Source organism: Triticum urartu, chromosome 5A, assembly GCF_056163025.1.
Source record: "Triticum urartu cultivar PI428250 chromosome 5A, HENAU_Tu73, whole genome shotgun sequence".
Classification (NCBI taxonomy): Eukaryota; Viridiplantae; Streptophyta; class Magnoliopsida; order Poales; family Poaceae; genus Triticum; species Triticum urartu.
This window is the reverse complement of record NC_141877.1, coordinates 185,359,727-185,381,774: the sequence shown is the minus strand read 5'-3', so window position 1 is coordinate 185,381,774 and position 22,048 is coordinate 185,359,727. Positions and strand designations below refer to the sequence as shown.

Sequence of the window (22,048 nt, the reverse complement as noted above, 5' to 3'; positions counted from 1 at the left end):
TCCAACATCCGGTAAATGGTGGGTCTTGGCCTTGTTCATCTCCGGCATCGTCGTCCAAGCCGTCGATATCTTCGGAGGCGTAGTCCAGCATGTCGGTTAAGTCTTCGAAAGTGGCTATGAAGTGGGTGGTAGGTGGGACGTAAAATTCCCTGCTCTCAGCCCCTAGTCCGGGCTGGGCGTAATTCGGAAGCGATTCCTCTGTAATGGCGAGGGGTCGCATTAAGTCAAGAGCCTCGTTTAGGAGCGAGGTTTGGACAGGGAAGCGAGAGTCCGCGGGGGCAGCCGGGGTGAGAGCTTCCTGGCCACGCTCGCTTGACGCGGACCTCGAGAATTCAGATCTGGAGTCCGAGGGGGAGTCCGGCACTTTAGTGACAAGGGGAGCCCGGTTCGTCTTTGGGTTTGCCGATGACGCAGTCCCCTCCAGATCTCCGGTAGCAGGTTCCATAATTGCAAGGAGTTTGGCAGGCTCTAAACTCCCATCTTTGGACCTGGTAGTCTGCTCTGGATCTAAGGCCAGAGCGGTGGTCGGGGCCGCGAACCCTTCAAAGATCAAGTCGCCTCGGATATCTGCGAGATAGTTCAGATTTCCAAAACTGACCTGATGACCAGGGGCATAGCTGTCGGTCTGCTCAAGGTGGCCAGTCGAGTTGGCACGCAGTGTGAAGCGGCCAAATATGAAAATTTGGCCAGGTAGGAATGTCTCCCCCGAGACGGCATCATTGTGGATGATCAAACGAGCCATTGAACCTTCTGTCGACAGCACAGAGGAACTCTCAATGCAAGCACCAATGTCGGTGTCAAAATCGGCCGATCTCGGGTAGGGGATCCCGAACTATGCGTCTGAGGATCAAAGGTAACATGAGGCAGGGGACACGATGTGTACCCAGGTTCGGGCCCTCTTAATGGAGGTAATACCCTCCTTCCTGCTTGATTGACTTTGATGAGTATAGGGGTTACAAGATTTGATCAACCTCGAGATTGTAATGGCTAAACCCTAGATGTCTAGCCTGTATGATTATGTCACCTCTATGGACTAAACCCTCTGGTTTATATAGACAGCGGGGGCCTAGGGTTGTACAGAGTCGGTTTTACAGAGAAAGGAATATTCACATCTGAACACCAAGCTTGCCATCCACGCAAAGGAGAGTCCCATCCATACACAGGGGAAGGCCTTCTATCTTGTATCTCCTTGGCCCATCAGTCAGGCCCATATCACATAGCCCGGACGCCCGGGGACCCCCTAATCTAGGACTCCCTCACAGGGTGCGTGCCTCCCCCGGAGCGAGTAGGCCCCACCACTATGCCCAATGGAGCCACTGGCCCTCAAGCGCCTCCATAGCATCTCCGTGCCGTCCAAGCGACTGGTTAGGAACAGAGAGGGCGCGGCTGGAGCGCCCAAGATGCGATTCTATCCCAATCACGTGATGAATTCATGATTGGGGCACAACCACATTTCGAGTGCATAGCAAGGTGGATATCATTACAACATACCATGTACTGAATAGATGAGAATACAAGATAAAGGCTTACACTCACCACTAGTTACAACATTCATACAACAATACATCAATACATAGCAACCATCATACAGAAGAGCAGGATTCGGCTACGGATGAAATCAAACGAAAAAGAAGAATGACATCCACCCTGCTAATCCCAGGCTCCCCCGACCCGGAACCTATCCCTTGCTCGAAGAAGAAGAAGAAAAACTCCAAAAGCAATCAAGCATCGCTCTCACGTCAGATCATCGCATTACGTGAACCTGCAATTGTTGTAGTAAACTGTGAGCCACGAGGACACAGCAATCTCATTACCATGGGTATCAAGACTAGAAAAGCTTAATGGTAAGGAAGGGATAAGTGGTGAGGTCGCAGCAAGCAGCTAAGCATTTATGGTGGCTAACATACGAGTACAAGAGTAAGATGAGAAACACGCAAACGATCGCATACTAGTAATGATCAAGAAGTGATCCTGAACTACTTATGAGTCAAACATAACCCCACCGCGTTCTCTTCCCGAACCTCGTCGAAAAGAGACCGTCACAGTTATGCACGCAGTTGGTGTGTTTTATTTGAGTTTAGTTCAAGTCCTCTACAACCGGATATTAACAAATTCCCGTCTATCACATAACCGCGGGCATAGCTCTCAAAAGTTTGAACCCTGCAAGGGTGTCCCAACTTAGCCCATGACAAGCTCATGATCTGCAGAGACAATCCTCCATAGCAGGACACCCGATCAGACTCGGAATCCCGGTGCACAAGACATATCGACAATGTTATAACAAAACCAGCAAGACCTCCCGATGCATCGACCTAGCCTGATAGGAGTAGCGCGATCTCATTCTCAGGGTACACCGGATGAGCTACGCGTACAGGCATATACCAAATACCGCAAGTTGCCTTGGGGCGGCCCTGCATAGTCCTCTAGTTTGGACCAACACTCATGTGGAGCACTGGCCTGGGGGTTGATTAAAAATCCACGAGGGTGGCAAGTCCCTGTGCAAGTTTTAGTTGTTATTAGGCAAATGGTAAAACCAAGGTTGGGCCTTGCTGGAAGAGTTTTATTCAAAGCAAAATGTCAAGAGGTTCGCATAGCCCTCATCGTGTTACAGACGCAAAATCAAGGAGCATAACACTGTTATGACGAAAACTAGGGCGGCAAGAGTGGAACAAAACACTAGGCATAAGGCCGAGCCTTCCACCCTTTACCAAGTATATAGATGCATTAATTAAATAAGACAAATTGTGATATCCCATGATATCCATGTCCCAACATGGAACAACCTGCAACTGCACCTGCAACTAGCAACGTTATAAGAGGGGCTGAGCAAAGTGGTAACCTAGCCAAACAATGGTTTGCTAGGAAGGGTGAAAAGGTTAGAGGTTTTCATGGCAATTTGGGAGGCTTGATAAACAAGTGGTAGGTAGCGCGACATAGCGATACAGCGAACTACTAGCATAGGAAAGATAGTAGTGAGATCCAAGGTGACGGTCTTCTTGTCTGAAATCCTGCTAGGAAGAATAATGAGTGCATGAAGAAGACAAGCCAACATAGTCAAACAGATCCTCACAATCGCAACGTAACCAGAACTATCAAGGAAAAGTGCTACCGCAAAGAAGCAAACATCAAGGTAAAAAACCATCACATAAACATGGCATGATGCACAATCAAGTATGATGCATGTCCGATTTAATGAGGCATGGCATGGCGAAGTGCACAAACAATACTACAAGTTAAGTGGAGCTCAATATGCAACGAGTTGCATATTGGAGAAACACCACATTCAATTACTTAGTTCACTCTCCTTTATGTACCCAACAATATTAAATGTTGTTAATCATAGAAAGAGGTGAAGCATAATAAAACTACCTATCTAGGCAAATGTAAGAGAGGCCGGAAATAACAAACAACAATTCCAGAAAGTCCTCATGTGCATATTTTAGATTTGGTACTGTTCTGCCCTAAACCATAATTTAGAGTTGTTAAACATCCAAGATGAGTGCACCATGTTAAACTATGCATTTTTCTACCCCATTTACATATAAAGTTTAATTAAAATGGAGCTACGGTTATTTAGTTATGAAATAAATCATTTTACCATGGCATTTGAGCAAATTTAAACAAACAACATTTTAAACATTTTAAACATAGATGAAAGTGGCATATTATGAAACAAGATAAAACTTTGAGCATTTTACATGTTTAAATCATTTTAATCCGATGCACAGTTTATGAGTTATTATATGCATGATGTTTGATGGATTTTCTGCAAAACTGGCGTTTAGTGGAATAATAGGCAAATTCGTTCAGGAAAAAACAACACGGGCCGAATCTGGCTGGGCACAACAGGAACACGCACTGAGGGGGAAGCTCACCATGGGCTCAGCCCAGTCGGTGGAAGAGGGTGCATAAGGTGAGGCGAGCTAGCCATGCAGCGCTGTGGCCCACCCAGTGGATCTGGGGGTCGACGGGCGCGACGCTGGGCCGGCTTGGGATCGAGGCCAAGATCAATGAGGGAAAACGGGAGTGTTGAGCTCTGCTCGTCGCCTCATTCCTAAAGCCGGGGATTGAGTAGTGGGGGTCGAAGTCAGGCAGCGGCGCAGCTGCACAGGCAAGGGCGCGTGCATTGGGGAAGGCTTGCAGCGCGGCTCCTGATGCCAGATCCGGGCGGCAGCGTGATGGAGCTCATCCATGGCACGAGCAAGGTGACCTGGAGAGACAGAGATGCGGCCAGAAGTGAAACAGGGGGAGGGAAGGAGAGAGAGACACAGGGAGATGGCAGAGAGCAATGGACTATTGGTGGTGGTGCTCCGATGAGCCTTGGGCGGCGCACACCGACGAGGACGATGGGGACAAGGAGTCCACGACGCGTAGCTGCTGGTTCCAGTGAACTCCAAACGAAGCGGCGGGGACCTTGGGGTGACGCGGATGACCGCGAGGCAGGAGGAGGCATGTGGTGCTGGTGGCCTACTCTGGCAAGCTGGGACTTCGGCGAGGAACCGGAGGCGGCGATGGTTGGAGAGGCCCTCAGGCGCGAGGTCCTTGCAACTGGAGATCGAGCGGACAGGGCATCGGGCTCCTCCCGAGCGTGGCTGGCGGCATGGGGATCGAGAGGTGGCTGGCTCAGGTTGGCTGCGAGGGGATTTTGGATCGGGGGTCGGGTAGGATTGGTGGGGATCAACATATGGAAGGATCGATGGAGACTGATTGGCTCGGTGAAGAAAACAAGGGAGGTGGGTGGCGCCAGCGGGTGAGGGGATGGATGGATGGGACATCTAGGTCTAGGGTTTCATCTATTTAAATACCATGTAGGAAATTGGTAGGGATATCTAGCCCCTCTGATCGTAATCGAACGGACAAAAAAAGATAGGCTATGGAGTCCAAACAATGAACCGATGATGTTTAGGGGATGTTTGGGGATGACCCGGACCCAAAGGAGATGAGTGAGCGGGTCGGGTTCGAGTAATTTTCGGACGCATGCGAGGGGTTTGACGAAAGGCCATGGAGACAAGGGGTTTGAGAACTAAGTAGAGAGACTCTGGCTTAGGCAAGATAGAAAAACAAAGATCCAGGTTGCATGGGGTCCAGGAAAGGTCAAGGGAGACAAACGGGAAGCGACACTACGAACGGATGCAAGTTTTGAAAAATGGCGGAAACGGATTGCCGATGCAATGCAAATGATGACATGATGAAATGCAACGAACAAAATAAAACATATGACGGTCACGCAAGACATGGAAGGCGTCTGGAGCGTTGGTCTCGGGTCGTCACAGCGGCGTAGTCACCACCGGCACTATCAGGAGCCGGCCGATGATGCGGTCTACATCGTTATCACGGATACCAATCATAGCTACAGAGGCCATGGCGCGGGCCCAGTTGCTGTTGAGGTTCCCACCAGCGGCCGACCAGATGGATGAATCGAGAGCCACCATTCCAAGTATGATTGGCTTTGTCGAGGCCGGGGGCTCACAGCGAGTTGGCCCGACACAACCTCCCCAGGGGACGACCACGGCTCGCGTTGCTGGCTGTACGGAAGGGCACACCCCCACTATGTAGTCCCCACCACGTCCACAAATGCGAGACCCATAGAATCAAGAACCTGACGATGTCTTGATGGCCTCTTCTGACACTCGAGCACGTCTAGGCCAACGGCGAGCCCCGGAGGACCGGCAGAGGGGAGGCAGACGCGTCGTCATTGAGCGACGCTGCAACGACCACCGCTGGACCAGCAGGTGCGATGGCCCGGGCGTCGACGAGCCCGTTCTCGAGGATGGAGGGTGCCTGCCTTTCGAGGTTGGGTGCCCTGCCTATACTCATGAGCTACGGCAAGTCCGCTTCCCATCCGCTTGCATGTTCAAGCTATAGATACCCGAGAACTACGACGGGAGGCTGAACCCAGCAGAGTTCTTGAGCATCTACACCATCATTGTTCGAGCTGCCAGGGGAAGAGATGAGAAGGTGTTCGCCAACTACTTCCCTTTGGCACTCATGTCCAATGTGAGGTCTTGGCTGATGCACCTACCAGAGAACTCCATCTCGTCATGGGATGACTTATGCCATGAATTCATTAGCGCCTTCACTGGCGGCCATCAAGAACCAGGACGGCCTAGCGACTTGCAGCATCTCCAGCAGAAGAAGGAGAGACTCTACGGAAGCATTTGCAGAAGTTCAGCAGAGTCCACAGAAATATCCTAGATATCCACCCGACAGCTGCGATAGTTGCCTTCCAATCCAATGTGCACAACCGCAGGATACGTTCCAAGATGAACGTGTGATTGCCCAACACGGTGAAGGAGCTTTACACCTTGGTGGACAAGGGTGCTCGGGTGGAGGAAGGGAGGAAACTTCATGGAGAGGAGGATTGCATCAACATCGACTCAGAGGATGACGATCAATCCACCAGTCAGAAGAAGAAGAACAAGAAGCACAACTAGAGGCACAAGGATAAGGAAGTGATGAACGTCGAAGGATCGAGCACACCTAGTACTGGCAAGAAGGCTAAGTCCAAAGTCCTCGACAAGGAAGTTGCCGCGTGCACTGACTGCCGGGAGGCTGCGGTTGCCGAGAAGGCTGGCAAAGGTGATGGGTTGTATTGCAAGATTCATCGGACCAAAGGCCATGATCTCCAAGAGTGTCATTAGGTAGAGAAGCTCGTTAACAAGCAGAGGCCTGAATATGAGAAATGTGACAAGGAAAATGGTCAGAATGGTGCTTGCGGGAAGGGCCAAGGCGGTGAAGCAAATCGCCCCGGCAAGGGTTTTCGGAACCAAGGGAAGCCCGCCATGGGACTTGAGAAGGAAGTTTGCGATGATGAAAGTGATGGAGGGGATGAAGAGGAAACCAGCGAGCGGGAATTCCAGAAGGCCACTGACGCCCTGTGCATTCATGGTGGTGCATCTTTGCACTCCTCTCGCCACCAACTTAAACAGCGGGCATGTGAGGTCAATGTCGTGGAGCCAGTGGCAGAGTCTCGGAAGCCACTCAAATGGTCACGCACGCCCATCATCTTCGACGAAGAGGACCATCCTGACCGCACCACCACGGTAGGGTGTTTGCCGTTGTTGGTCTCACTACAAGAAATTTGTCAACTTGTGACCTTCTGTTAGTGACCCTAGAAGAATTGGTCATAAATTTATGACCATTTTAGACCAATTGGTAAAAAGCTATTCGGGGGTCTCCAAGCCCTAACCCATCACGACCATTCTTGTCAGAAAGGTCATAATTTTATTAGAGGAAATGGTCGTAAAGCGGGAAGCACTGTCCACTACCTCACGCCTAGCTGATAACGACCAATAAAAAATGGTCACTACGCTTGAGTTTGAATGAATTAGGATGATTAGGCAGCCACCTCGCTTATGTGTCACTGTCTAGGTGTCATTTTTTCTTAAATGTTAATATTCAACAGACAGATGGGGCACACACTGAGAGGCAGGACCCATTTGACAGGTGGGGCCGAGCGCTTAATTCGCGCAAAAAAATGCGCGAGGCGGGACTCGAACCCATAACCTCGCGCTTGCCTCGCTCGCTAGCTACCGCTGGGCTAGAGAGGGACAATTGCTCATGTATGGGAATTTATCTATACATTATATAAAACTATGGCTCTCTCGTATCATTGACAAGTGGGACCTTCCGACCAGGTGGCATCGAACAGAGGAACAATGACAGGCGGGACCCATTTGACAGGTAGGTGAGCGAGCGTTTAATTCCCTAAAAAATTGCGCTAGCGGGGACTCGAACCCACGACCTGGTGCTGGGTTCGCTCATTCTGTACCGCTGGGATAGAGAGGGATTGTTGCTAATGTGTGGGTAGTTTTCTATATAGTATATAAAACCATGGCTCTCTCGTATCAGTTACAAGTGGGACCTTCCGACCAAGTGGCGGCAGGTGGCATCGAATAGAGCAACACTTAGCGTTTTTCTAGGTCTTCCGACCAGGTGGCAGCGAGCGGCGGCGGAAGAAACCAGTAGGGGCGGGCGGCGGGCGGAAGCAACCAGCAGGGGGCGGGGCGGAGGCGGGGGCGGGGCTGGCGGCCGAAGCAACCAGCAAGGGACGCTCGCCTTGCCCATGACCTCGCCGCAGGTGACCTCGCCCACGGCCTCGCGGCGGAAGCAACCAGCAGGGGGCGGTGCGGAGGCGGGGGCGGGGCCGGCAGTGGAGGTAACCAGCAAGGGGCGGAGGCATGGCAGGGCGTGGAGGCGAAGCGACCAGCAGGGGCGTGGGCGACCGACGGTGGTGGGGGCGGGGCAGGAACGGCGTCCTCGCCCACGTAAGGAGAGGCTCGCCGAGCATGGGGGACTCGCCGCTGCCGCAAGCACACCTCCCGGTATGAACCCCTCACCTCTTCCCCCCTCACCTCACCTAAGCATGGATTTTAGTGGGAGATGGATTTCAGTCAGATGTTCTTCTGCATAGATGAATTTTTTTGATGCACTGTTAGGAGTTAGGAGATAGCTTTCTTGTTTGGTAGATATTGCATAGATGAATTTTCTTGATGTACTGTTAGGAGTTCTTCAACTTGTTTGTTAAGAATTCTTCGGGCCTTGTTAGGTTAAGATTTGGGGGGAATTTGAGCTAGATGGCCTCAGTTGTTCTTCAATTGTTTGTATACAGATTGTTAGGATCATAGTAACTATAATTGATAGAAACAACATAGTATTTGTTAGGAGCTAGCTAGCTTGGTCTTCGTAGAAACATGATCCTTCTAAATCTTGGTTTGGTTTAATTTGAATTAGCCTTCTCTGCAACATAAATTCATGCCAATTTCAGTGTTGGTTTGATTTATAGTTTGGTTTGTTTCAATGTTGTGGTTAGGCAATTAGCATATAAAATTTTCTGGATTTTTAGCTGCCATTACTGCCATCCATTTTCATTAATTAATCTTGATGCACTTAGATTGATTTGCTAAGTTGCAACAATTTGTTGTCTTTGGCAGATGGACAGAAGCTGGATTAGAAAAGGAGTTAGAAAGTTTTCAAAAGAACATATGAAAGGAGTTGATGATTTCATGGCATTTGTTCGGGAAAATTTTTCCAACAATGCTCACATTCTTTGCCCATGCTGTGAATGCCTCAACCATCCTAGAATGGCTCAAGGAAGAGTGGAAGATCATCTACTTCTTAATGGGATGTCCAGCACATATGATAGATGGATATATCATGGAGAACCTTTAGACGGACAACCTCAACATTTTGAAGCTGATACACAGGCCCCTCATATGATGGGTGGTGGTGATGCTGGCATTGATTTAATGGAAAAGGTTTTGCGAGATAATGTTGGTTTGGAGGAAGAGGATGGGCATGAAGATGATAGGATTCCTGACCTATTGAAGGATTTGTACGATGCTGAAGATCATGCTGATGGACAGAAGTCGTTGTTTGCTGAGGTGTTAGAGGAGGCGAAGCGCGCAGCTCATGAAGGGGGTAAATTTTTAAGATTTACCTTCACTGTGAAGTTACTCCACATCAAGTCTTTCTACCGGATTAGCAATGTTGCATTCAACGCAATACTCCGCCTTTTGAGCTTGCAATTCCCTGATAGTTGTGTTCCCAGATCTTATGATGAAGCATTGAGCATAATCCGCAGGCTGGGGTTAGGTTATGTGTCAATACATGTGTGCCCAAATAACTGCATCTTGTTTCGGAAGGATTTAGCAAAGCATGACAACTGTCCAAAATGCAATGCCTCTAGGTGGAAAGATGCTGATGGGAAGAAGTCAATACCGGAGAAGGTACTGAGGCACTTTCCGTTGATACCAAGGCTGCAGCGGATGTTCATCTCGAAGAAATCATCACGTGAGGTACAGTGGCACCAGCTGAAGCGGCAACCTATGGACAATGAGCTGAGCCATCCAGCGGACGGAGAGGCATGGAAAGAGTTTGACCGTATACATTTAGATTTTGCTGCAGATCCAAGGAACATAAAACTTGGCATTGCCACAGATGGGTTTAATTCGTTTGGGAACATGAGCACGTCTTATAGCATGTGGCCAGTTTTTGTGGTGTCGTACAATCTGCCACCATGAGCATGCATGGATCAGTCCAACTTCATGATGTCATTGCTTATCCCAGGTCCAGAGTCTCCGGGAAAGGGTTTTGATGTCCTTATGGAGCCCCTCGTAGAAGAACTGCTCCAGCTCTGGACTGGTGTACCTACATACGATGCCTTTAGTCCGGAAGAAAAGTTCAATCTACGTGTTGCAATCATATGGTCCATCCATGATTTCCCGGCTCTGCACACTCTGTCTGGGAGGATCACAGCGGGTTATAAGGCATGTGTCCATTGTGACAAAGACCCTTGCTCAAAGAGAATAAGGAGCAAGATCTGCTATATTGGGCACTGCCGCTTTCTTCCCCGAAACCATCATTGGCGAAGCAGCAAAGATTTTAATGGTGAGAATGAAACCCGTGACAAGCCAGCTAAATTCAATAAAGAAGAGCTGGAGCAGCAACTTGAAAAGGTTAAAGATGTGAGACCAAGAAAGCTTGCGAAGAAAAGAAAGCGTGAGGATGGTCAATGTTGGGACCAGAGGTCTTGTTTGTGGGACCTGCCATACTGGGCTGATCTAAAATTAAGGCATAATCTCGATGTAATGCACATTGAGAAAAACATATGCGAGAATATGCTAGGGACATTTCTAAACATTGAAGGGAAGATAAAGGACATGGTTAGTTCTAGGCTTGATTTGGAGGACATGGGCATAAGAGAAGATTTGCATGTACAGCACAATGAAGATGAAGATTCATTTGAAATGTCACGAGCATGGTATACAATGAGTAGTAGTATTCCAAATTGAGCCCCTGGCAAAGATAGAGTAGTAGTATTCTAAGTGTTCACAAGTGCATTGCTTTTTTTTCTCACTTTTGCTATCATAAATATCCACAAGTGCATTGCTTTTCTCATTTTTATCACTTTTGCCATCATAAACTTGGTTCTGTTCCTATTTATGTCCAGTCCTGTTTATGGTAACTTGTTGTTTAATTACAATGCTGCTTTTCAGAGAAGTGAGATGGCTGGCTTGGAAGGTTTTGAGTTCTTCGAGATCGTAATTGAGAAATCTTGCAATAGGCAGGTATATTTATCATCACTCATCTCTTTATCATCACTCTGCTGTCTACTGCTTGGTTGGCACAATTAACCACTACTTGACCCTCGCTGCAGAGGCTGCCTGAAAAGTTTGCGAATATGCTCGCCAGCCGTGAGCCCCACAAAGTGAAGCTGCGGGAGGCCGACAGCGAGCTTCGCAGGCTGTGGTACGTGTTGGTGGTGTTCGATGGCGAAGGCCACATGTACCTAGGGCCCGGCTAGGATCATTTCGCCCGCGCCCATGAGCTACAGCTTGGGTACTTCCTTGTCTTCCGCTATGATGGCGACGCCATGTTCACCGTGAAGATGTTCGACAACACCATGTGCCGCATGTACTACCATCGCGACGACGATGCCAGTAAGCTCTCTGCCTCTCTTCTTCCTGTCCTTTTGGCTTCCTCTACCTGCACGACGGCAACACCATGTTCACACTTTGTTGCATTTGGCCAGGCAATGGGAGTAGCAGCGGGGATGACGAGGAGCAGAGCGGGGATGACGAGGAGCAGACTGGGGATGACGAGGACCTTGCTATGATGGTGGCTGATGATGACCCTGCTATGGTGGTGGCGGATGATGACCTTGCTATGGTGGTGGCTGACGACGACCCTGCTATGGTGGTGGCAGACGACGACCTTGCTATGGTGGCTGACGACGACCTCGCGATTGTGGTGCCCAATGATAACCTCGCAATGGTGGTGCTTGACAATGACCTCGTGATGGTGGTGGCGCCTGCAATCCCACAACTTGGTGACAGGACCATGCCAATTGTGGTAGAGGAGTACATCCGCGTTAGGATTCGCCACTCTGAGCACATCAGGTTGATGAAGGAGAAGAAGGAGGAGTGAAGATGGTAAGAAATGAAGTGGCAATGTTAAGCATGTTAGGTTTAAGCATGTTAGTGTAATCTAAACATGTCAATGTTAAGTATGTCAGGTTTAATTTTGTGCATGCTCATGGATGCTGTATGACAGTGTCATCTAAACATGTCAATTTCTTTATTATGAATATTCAGTTTGGTAATTGATGGGAATTGAAATTTTTTATGCATGCTAATGGATGAAATATAAAATTATGGGTTTTTGTGCATGCTCACGTATGAAACAATATAAGTTTCTGTTTTTGAATGCTAAAAATATGACTCAAACCCTAGCCACGGACGACCGCCGCGACGAAATCGGACGGTTTTTGAAAACACCGTAAAAAATTCAAAAACCATTTTTCATTTTTTGAATGCTAAAGACATGCGTTTTTCATGAAGCGGCCACAAGGAGGGTCACCCCAAACGGCGCCATTCCATGTCTCTCTCAAAGTAGACCCTGTTTTACGGACGGTCGCCAAAAAGCATGCATTTCCGACCCTCGTAGCTACTCCCGGCCATTCAGACCACCTTCGGCCGATTCAGCTAGAACCAGCTGGAATTTGAACTGCGGGTCCTCCATAGCTTGCTTGTTATTTTTTGCCAAAAATCATTTTTAGCTTCACAGGTAGGCATTTCATCAACGAATCGACAACAGATTGGCACGACTCAAACCCTAGCCACGGACGACCGTCACGACGAAATCGGCCGGTTTTTGAAAACATCATAAATAATTCAAAAAAATCAAAAAATGGGAGACCTCCGCGTCACACCATCAAATGTGGCCTACCGACTAGCAAAAATACTAAACTTGCAATACCAGTGTTTTTTGAAAAAGTGTTCTAAAAAATGACCTACCATGAACGAAGATCCATGGCTTTCTAGCCAAACTAGCAATGATATGGCTGCATCCGTTGAATAGTTTTTGATAATATGCCCAAATTTGGCGCATGCCTCCGTCTTGTGATGGCAAACAATGTTGCCAAAGCGAGGTTCCAACTTGTTTAACAAAAAATCGTTTTTCATTTTTTGAATGCTAAAGACATGCGTTTTTCGTGAAGCGGCTACAAGGATGGTCACCCCAAATGGTGCCATTCCATGTCTATCTCACAGTAGACCCTGTTTTACGGATGGTCACCAAAAAGCATGCATTTCCGACCCTCGTAGATACTCCCGGCCATTCAGACCACCTTCGGCCGATTCAGCTAGAACCTGATGGAATTTGAACTGTGGGTCCTCCATAGCTTGCCCGTTATTTTTGCCAAAATTAATTTTTAGCTTCAAAGGTAGGAATTTCATCAAAGAATCGACAACAGATTGGCACGACTCAAACCCTAGCCACAGACGGCCGCCGCGACGAAATCGGCCGGTTTTTTAAAACATCGTGAAAAATTCAAAAAAATCAAAAATGGGTGACCTTCGCGTCACATCATCAAATTTGGCCTACCAACTAGCAAAAATACTAAACTTGCAATATCGATGTTTTCTTGACAAAGTGTTCTCAAAAACGACCGAACAAAGATCCATGGCTTTCAAGCCGAACTAGCAATGATTTGGCCGCATCCGTTGAATAGTTTTTGATAATATGCCCAAATTTGGCGCATGCCTCCATCTTGTGATGGAAAACAATGTTGCTACAGCGAGGTTCCAACTTGTTTACCAAAAAACCGTTTTTCATTTTTTGAATGCTAAATACATGCGTTTTTCGTGAAGCGGCTACAAGGAGGGTCACCCCAAACGGCGCCATTCCATGTCTATCTCAAAGTAGACCCTGTTTTGCGGACGGTCGCCAAAAAGCATGCATTTTCGACCCTCATAGCTACTCCCGGCCATTCAGACCACCTTCGGCCGATTCAGCTAGAACCGGCTGGAATTTGAACTGCAGGTCCTCCATAGCTTGCTTGTTATTTTTTGCCAAAAATCATTTTTAGCTTCACAGGTAGGCATTTCATCAACGAATCGACAACAGATTAGCATGACTCAAACCCTAGCCACGGACGGTCGTCACAACGAAATCGGCCGGTTTTTGGAAACATCGTAAATAATTCAAAAAAATCAAAAAATGGGAGACCTCCGCGTCACATCATCAAATGTGGCCTACCGACTAGCAAAAATACTAAACTTGCAATACCAGTGTTTTTTGAAAAAGTGTTCTAAAAAATGACCTACCATGAACGAAGATCCATGGCTTTCAAGCCAAACTAGCAATGATATGGCCGCATCCGTTGAATAGTTTTTGATAATATGCCCAAATTTGGCGCATGCCTTCGTCTTATGATGGCAAACAATGTTGCCCAAGCGAGGTTCCAACTTGTTTAACAAAAAAACCATTTTTCATTTTTTGAATGCTAAAGACATGCGTTTTTCGTGAAGCGGCTACAAGGATGGTCACCCCATATGGTGCCATTCCATGTCTATCTTACAGTAGACCCTGTTTTACGGATGGTCGCCAAAAAGCATGCATTTCTGACCCTCGTAGATACTCCCGGCCATTCAGACCACCTTCGGCCGATTCAGCTGGAACCTGATGGAATTTGAACTACGGGTCCTCCATAGATTGCCCGTTATTTTTGCCAAAATTAATTTTTAGCTTCAAAGGTAGGCATTTCATCAAAGAATGGACAACAGATTGGCACGACTCAAACCCTAGCCACGGACGGCCGCCGCAACGAAATCGGCCGGTTTTTGAAAACATCGTGAAAAATTCAAAAAATCAAAAAATGGGTGACCTCCGCGTCACATCATCAAATTTGGCCTACCAACTAGCAAAAATACTAAACTTGCAATATCGGTGTTTTCTTGAAAAAGTGTTCTCAAAAACGACCTACCATGAACGAAGATCCATGGCTTTCAAGCCAAACTAGCAATGATTTGGCCGCATCCGTTGAATAGTTTTTGATAATATGCCCAAATTTGGCGCATGCCTCCGTCTTGTGATGGCAAACAATGGTGCTAAAGCGAGGTTCCAACTTGTTTACCAAAAAAATCGTTTTTCATTTTTTGAATGCTAAAGACATGCGTTTTTCATGAAGCGGCTACAAGGAGGGTCACCCCAAACGGCGCCATTCCATGTCTATCTCAGAGTAGACCCTGTTTTATGGACGGTCGCCAAAAAGCATGCATTTCCGACCCTCGTAGCTACTCCCGGCCATTCAGACCACCTTCGGCCGATTCAGCTGGAACCGGCTGGAATTTGAACTGCGGGTCCTCCATAGCTTGCCTGTTATTTTTGCCAAAAATCATTTTTAGCTTCACAGGTAGGCATTTCATCAAAGAATAGACAACAGATTGGCACGACTCAAACCCTAGCCACGGACGGTCGCCGCGACGAAATCGGCCGGTTTTTTAAAACATCGTAAAAAATTCAAAAAAAATGGGTGACCTCCGCGTCACAACATCAAATGTGGCCTACCAACTAGCAAAAATACTAAACTTGCAATACCAGTGTTTTCTTGAGCTACTCGGTATGATTTTAACCATGATTTCTACAAAGTTTACAAAAAATCTGATTTTTTCTGCCTCCAAACCTCTAAAAAGTGGTCAAAATTTCCCTCCCACCCCACCAAATTTTCCCTCCAACCCCACCAAAATTTCCCACCACTTCTCTCCCACTACCATGTGGGACCCACCACCCCTCTCCCACTAAACACGCGGGATGCCACTCCCCTCCCCAACCACTCCCCAAAATTTCCCCATTCCACTCCCCTCCGCTCTCCCCGACGAACCCTAGCTCCGCGCCGCCCCGCTCCCACCCCCTTCCTACTCCGCGCCGCCCCGCTCCCACTCCCTCCGTTGCTCCGTGCCGCCCCACCACGCCGCTGCACCGCCTCACCGCACCACGGTGCGCCACCCTCCCCGACGACGAATCCATCCTTCTCTCACCCCTCGACGATGGTGGCTACATCGACGGCTACATTGACCGCCCCGGCTATGACTACATCAACGACAGTGACTACATCATCCACATCAGCGACGGTGGCTACATCATCCACATCATCAACGATCGACGACGGCAGGTACCCCTCTCCTCTCCCCTCTCCCCTCGTTCTTCTAGGGTTTGGTAGATCCCTCTCCTAGTCGATATAGGGTTTGGATTCGGTCAATCTAGGGTTAGGATTCAGTTGATCTAGGGTTAGGATTCGGTAGATCTACGAGCTCCTGGTGGTTCTTGTTCATGTTCATCTAGGAGCTCATGGTGGTTTTTTTGATCCCCCTCATGGTTTAGGGTTCATGTTGATTTTAGGGGATGGGGATGGATGAGGAAGTGAATGAGGTTAGAGGAAGACCTCTCTCTAGTTCATGTTGCTTGTGTATGATTTTAGGGTTCATGTTGCTTGTGTATGATTTTAGGGTTCATGTTGCTTGTGTATGATTTAATTACTTAGCTTGTATCAGTAGCACTTGGAGAAGGTGCCCCTCAGGGCCTCTCATTCTGCCCATTCTTGTTGTTTTGAGGTTATGGGTGGGTTTCCTATGCGTTTGGTTATATTGTGCTCGTGTGTTGGTCTAGTTCGTGGCGTGTTTACCCGCTCTTGTGAGCGGGGCGCTGTGTCATTGATGTTTCTGAACCTGATGTTTATGCCATATCTCTCTGATGAGATGTATGGGCAAGTGAATGCTGTCATCATCACGATTCACCCCTATGAAACCAGATCTGGCCTTTTTTTGCAGGTATGTCATTCTTTTTTACTCAAACACCAAAGCAATCCGTGTTAAGTAGACGGTGCTATGTTTAGTCACCATGCTATAGTGGAATTACATTATTCACATGAGCATTTCTTTATCAGCATAAAGGCCGTCTTGTGTGGCCCTCTGGCCTTTTTTGTTGTTATTGTTGTTGAAAAGACCGGGAACTTTATTGAGCAGTTGACAGTGTCACAATTCTGCAAGCACAAGTCGGTTGAATGCTCCCTCCTTGAATCTATAGCTAAGAAATCTACAACCTAATTTTTAGTACAACTAATCTTTACCAACTTCAGCTCCGTTCTTTCCTAATAAGCTCATTCACATCTTCCATGATATATAGCTGTAAGCGCTACCAACATATTGCGTTGTTTGTCCCGTGTGGCATTGGCCTTGTGCTGCAATGATTCATGAGCAGCTCCTTGAGGGCCAAAGAAAATAAAAGGCATTGTCAATGTCGTATTGGGAATTTACTTGCTTGCTTGTTTATATCAACAGTACATGCTTGCTTGTATGGTTCAATTTCCTTCCTTGCTTGCTTGTTTCTATCAGTAGCAGTTTGATTGTTTCTATCAGTAGCACTTTCCATGCTTGCTTGCTTGTATTAGTAGCACTTATGCACTTTGCTTGCTTGCTACTAGGGTTTGTATCAACATGTACTTGATTGCTTGTAGCACTTTGCTATCAGTAGCACTACTGGGGTTTGTAGCAGTGTTCTTCTTTTGTGATATGCGCATGAAGCTTGTGTTCTTCTTTCCAGTGAACAGGAGAATGCATAGTACTTATTGTGGTATTGGAATTCCTGGTGTGTTAAGGCTGTATGACTAGTTTTAATATATACTAGATTGGTGCTAGATAATTTTGGGTGCTGTAACATACATAGTTATTCCTAATTGTCGAAATGTCTTAACTTGTGTGTCTTCTAGTTTGTAGCCATTTTTGGTGTGTAGGGGCAGCATAATATTAGTTGAGAATAATTTTTTCATCTGCTTTTGTACTTCTGCAAGTACTATTGTTTCATGTTTTACCAGTGGCAACATCTAGTTGTTTTGAAGGTCCTCATGATATACTCGTCTAGCTTGCTGTCAGACTGTCTAAGCATGTGTACATGACACCAATTCACTAGTTCATGTTGCTTGCTTGCTAACATACATGTTGCTTGCTAGCATACATGCTTAATTAGGGTTTCCATCAGCAGTACTTGCTTGTATCAGTAGCACATGGAGAAGAAGCTACTTGCTTGCTTATTAATTAGGGTTTGTATCAATAGTACTTGCTTGCTTCTCTTCAATTTCCTTCATTGCTTGCTTGTTTCTATCAGTAGCACTTTGTTTGATTGCGTGTTTAGTGTACATATATTTCCAGTGTACATGCATGCTTGTTTAGTGCACTTACATGTTTGCTTAATTAATAACACTACATCACTGTATGTGCATGATGGTCCAAATGCTTTCCTTTATTGATACAAGTGCATCACTTTAGTTTATCCCTGTTGTATCTGGTTGTTGTTTATTCTATTTTGCAAGCACCACCTCAAGATCATCCATGGCAAGGAGGACAAGGTCAAACATGAGGCCAACCGTTGGTATGCAACTTGCTCCTTGTGGTTATACTGTTAGTTTCATAAAATCTGTGTCTTAATATGCTAAGTGAAATGTATTGCTGCAATCTGAATAAGCTGGCTTAATTGTGCCTGTGTGCTGTTAGTCTTCCTTACCTGAATAACTAGGATTAAATGATAATAAAATATCATAAGATATGTTTGGCTGTCTGTCCATGCATTCCAAACATTCACCTAATAGTTACGTTTCCTTTATCATGTAAAGAAGAGCCTCTCGCCAAGTACGAGGAGGTTAGGGCTAGAAATATCATGAGGAACAATCGGATGTTCTAGTCCCTTGGCATCGGTGCAATAGCGTCGATGCTTAGGAAAACAAATGGTGTACAAGAAGGTAGAAGTGATGAGGTTCAAGAAGGTAGTGGAGTTATCAATGATGACCCAGAGTATAATCCTAAGGAGGATGAAGTTATTGATGGAGAGGAAGTGGATGATGTTGTAGTGAACAAGACTGTGAAGGTGCAAACTCTGTCTTGCTTGGAGGGTTGGGGTTCTTTTATGCTATGTGTTTCTCTTGTGATCTAATGCTTTTTTCCGTGCTTTTTATATGAGGAACTGAAGGAATCTAGGAAGAAGAGGCCTGGTTTTAAGAAGACAGTCAGCAAGAAGAAGAAGAGCTCAGAAACATCTGCTGCAATGCCTCCAGGAAGGGTGATGGCCCCAGCTCCAGGACAAAAAAAGAGGATACTGGAACCTGATGAACCTGCCCATGATAGAGTCACAAGGTTGAAAGCAAAGATGGCGACTGCGACGGACCATCAAGAAAGTCTACTGCGCATGAAATCTGAGACCTCGGTGCAAATGTGTGATGAGTTGCCGCCCATGGATGAAGGAACCACTCTCAGCATGGATGGAAGTGGCACTGTCTGCCTAGATGAAGGAGGAACTATCTGCATTGATGAAGCAGGCACTGTCCACACAGACCTCAGCCCTGATGCACCTTCTATTGACAGGAATGTTGTCATCAATGAAGAAGAACAGCAACTTGTGCTTCAATCAGGCAAGTTGACCTTTGCAATGCTATCTTTTACTAGTGCATTTTCCAAATGGAATGATCATGTATGCTTTTGTTGATTCCTGCATTTGTCGATTTCTATTCTAATTTATGAGTTCAATTTCATTTTTAGATGCAATGACTACCAAGACTAGACTTAGAAAGGGCAAAGGGCTAGAGAGAATCACCAAGTCGCTTGGTAGCAAGGTGCCTATCCAAATTGCCGAAGGGATGAAGCGTCCAGAGAAGCCTCTGCAGGCAGCAAAGCTTGCTTCTGAGTGTGTACTCGTTGCAAGAAGCCATCTTCCGGTTCTTCGTCACTTCAAGCTATATAAAAAATGCTAGTCTATTGGAGAACTACATTGGGAAAGTTGTTGTAAGCTACTTGTTTCATAGTTAATGTGCTATCTATTTTCTGTTAAACCTATGCATGATCAGTAATATTGTTCCAACCTTGTTTGTTGTCTTGGTAGGCAAATTTTGAGATGAACACGGACTCGGAGACCATCAAGACCGCGTGCAAAGATATTATGTAGAAACATTCAAATAACAGACGCCATCAGATCAAGAAGAAGTATTTTGACACCGTAGCTGCAAACAAAGTTAGCATTAAGTCTCCGGTGCCAGATCTGACGGATGGTGAATGGCAAGCTCTGGTGGAGATGTGGTCTAGCCCCATACACAAGGTTTGTCTCTGCTTTGTTTGATGCTTTATGTTCTACACATGATGTGCTAGTGCTAGATCATGCTGACAGTATGCTTTTTTGTACGAAACCTGCGTGTCGAACAAGATGAATCGAGAAAAAGTCGTGTAAAATCAGAGAACTGGTTCCAGGCACTACACAGCACACATTTTTTCCACTGTGATGACTTTTCTCTAGAGACCTTACCGTTTGATCCTCGTTGAATAACATTTCTGATTCTTGCTGAATAACATTTTGATTTTTGTTGAAAAACATTTCAGAAAGAAGAGAGTAAGGGTGAGGAGCTGTCTGCGATTGACTTGTATAAGGCCACCCACAACAGCAAGAAGCACGGGTTTTCGGAGCCAGTCAAGATGGTTTTCGGAGCCAGCAAGAAGCACTTGTTTGATTCAAAGCCAGCTTTGATGCTGTTTGATGCTTTGATGATTTGTTACTGTTTGATTCGGAGCCAGTCAAGAACACACACTATTTTCCATGCTTTGATGTTGTTTGATAGTTCAACAAAGATATCAGAACTTGCTGTAGCTATTTGTTGCATTTTTTATGATATGATGAAATTTGATCTGCATGTTAGTTTGATGATCGGCTCACTCGGGAAGCCATCTTATATAGAACCACCATTCTAGGCTTAATGAAGCGATCATATTGCTCCAATTGCATGTCTCGAGGTCAGATAAGTTACTAGTCAAATAATGTTGTCAAGTTACTAGTCATCATCTTCTTCTGTTTGAGTTTGAGTAAAATAATGTATAGATTTTGTGTGCTAGTTTGGTTACTTCAAATAATCCATTGGTGTGCTGGTTTGGTTTCTCTTGCTTGGTTTGGTTTGCAAAATGTGAAATAGGTCTCCCACTAATGCCTATCATTTTCCTCCATATGCTAGCTTGAGATGGAAAAAAGGAAGGACACGCCGGTACCAGAAGGTGAAGAGCCAAAGTCTGCTATTGAAATTGTCGAAGAAGTGCTCAAGACCGAAGTCAAGCAAAGCACATTCCTCAGGAATGTTGGGCTCCAGTCATCTAGGAACAACTCCAGCAAAGCAACTGCTGAAGTGGCTGGTCATGTTCGTGACCTCGAGCAGAAGCTGGAGAGGTCCGAGCTTCAAGCTGAAGTGATGCAAGAAGAATTGGCGGCAATCAAGATGAAGGCGGAAGAAGCTGAAGCTGCACGCGACAAGCAACTTGAGCTGCTGCGCAAGAAGTCTCAAGAGCAGGAAGATAAGTTAGCCCACTTGATGGCTCTCTTTGGAGCTAAGGTAGTTTGATGGTTGTGCAGTTTGTCTTTGAACCTGTGATCTGATGTAGTTTGTCGTAGTTTGAAGGCTGGGAAGTTATGTCATAGTAGGTCGTGAACTTATGTAGTTTGTTTCATTTTGCACTTTGCAAGTGAACGTGGGTGCACTTGTGAACCTGGGATCTTGTGAACCTGGGAGCACTTGTTGTTGAACCAATGAACTTGTGATGGCTCATTTTGGAACCAGTGAACTTGTGCAGTTCCGAAGCTGTGTAGTTATGCATTTTCTGAATTATTTGAGTTTTGTTTTGATCATAGAATATTATTTGGATTAATTAGGCTCTAAATTGAGTTGGACTGCAAAAAGGTCGAGGCCCAAACAAGAATTTGACTAAAAAGGCTTGGGCCTAAAAGAAGAGTTGACTGTAAAACAAAAGTTGGTAAAAGGCTACATCCAAGAAAATAAAAAGGCCAAGGCCCAAATTATAACTGGACTAAAAAGGTTGTGGCCCAAAACAATAGTGGAATTTAAAAAAATCATCAGAAAAAGGCTCCATTCCCAGAAAATAAAAGGCTAAATTATTGGGCCAGGCCTATGCAGATGAGAAAAACAAAGAGAAAAAGATTTAAATGTGCTGAATTATTGGGCTTGGCCCATGTAGACGGCCGAAATGTACCGGGCTGATTCTATTTTAGGACCTTTTCATTTGGTCGTAATTGTGCCACGTCAGCTTGCCACGGTGGATCTAACGTGGTGTGGGCGGATTGCTAGTGACCAAAATAATTGGCCGTTAAATCTACGACCTTTTTTGTCATAAACATCTACGACCATTCCAGAAGAAAGGTCGTTAATTCCAATTTACGACAACTAGCTTTT

The 22,048-nt window shown here is 46.3% G+C and overlaps 2 protein-coding genes across 2 annotated transcripts; both read left to right on the top strand.

The window, feature by feature from the left end:
- Nucleotides 1-8,288: 8,288 nt before the first annotated feature.
- LOC147970743 (uncharacterized) lies at nt 8,289-10,022 on the top strand. The gene is made up of 2 exons (XM_087523599.1): nt 8,289-8,324; nt 8,934-10,022. Exons 1-2 carry the CDS (start codon nt 8,289-8,291, stop codon nt 10,020-10,022), a joined length of 1,125 nt encoding a protein of 374 aa, XP_087379725.1.
- A 1,352-nt stretch (nt 10,023-11,374) lies between these two features.
- On the top strand, nt 11,375-11,928 carry LOC147970742 (uncharacterized). The gene is made up of 2 exons (XM_087522697.1): nt 11,375-11,441; nt 11,534-11,928. Exons 1-2 carry the CDS (start codon nt 11,375-11,377, stop codon nt 11,926-11,928), a joined length of 462 nt encoding a protein of 153 aa, XP_087378823.1.
- Nucleotides 11,929-22,048: the final 10,120 nt, after the last annotated feature.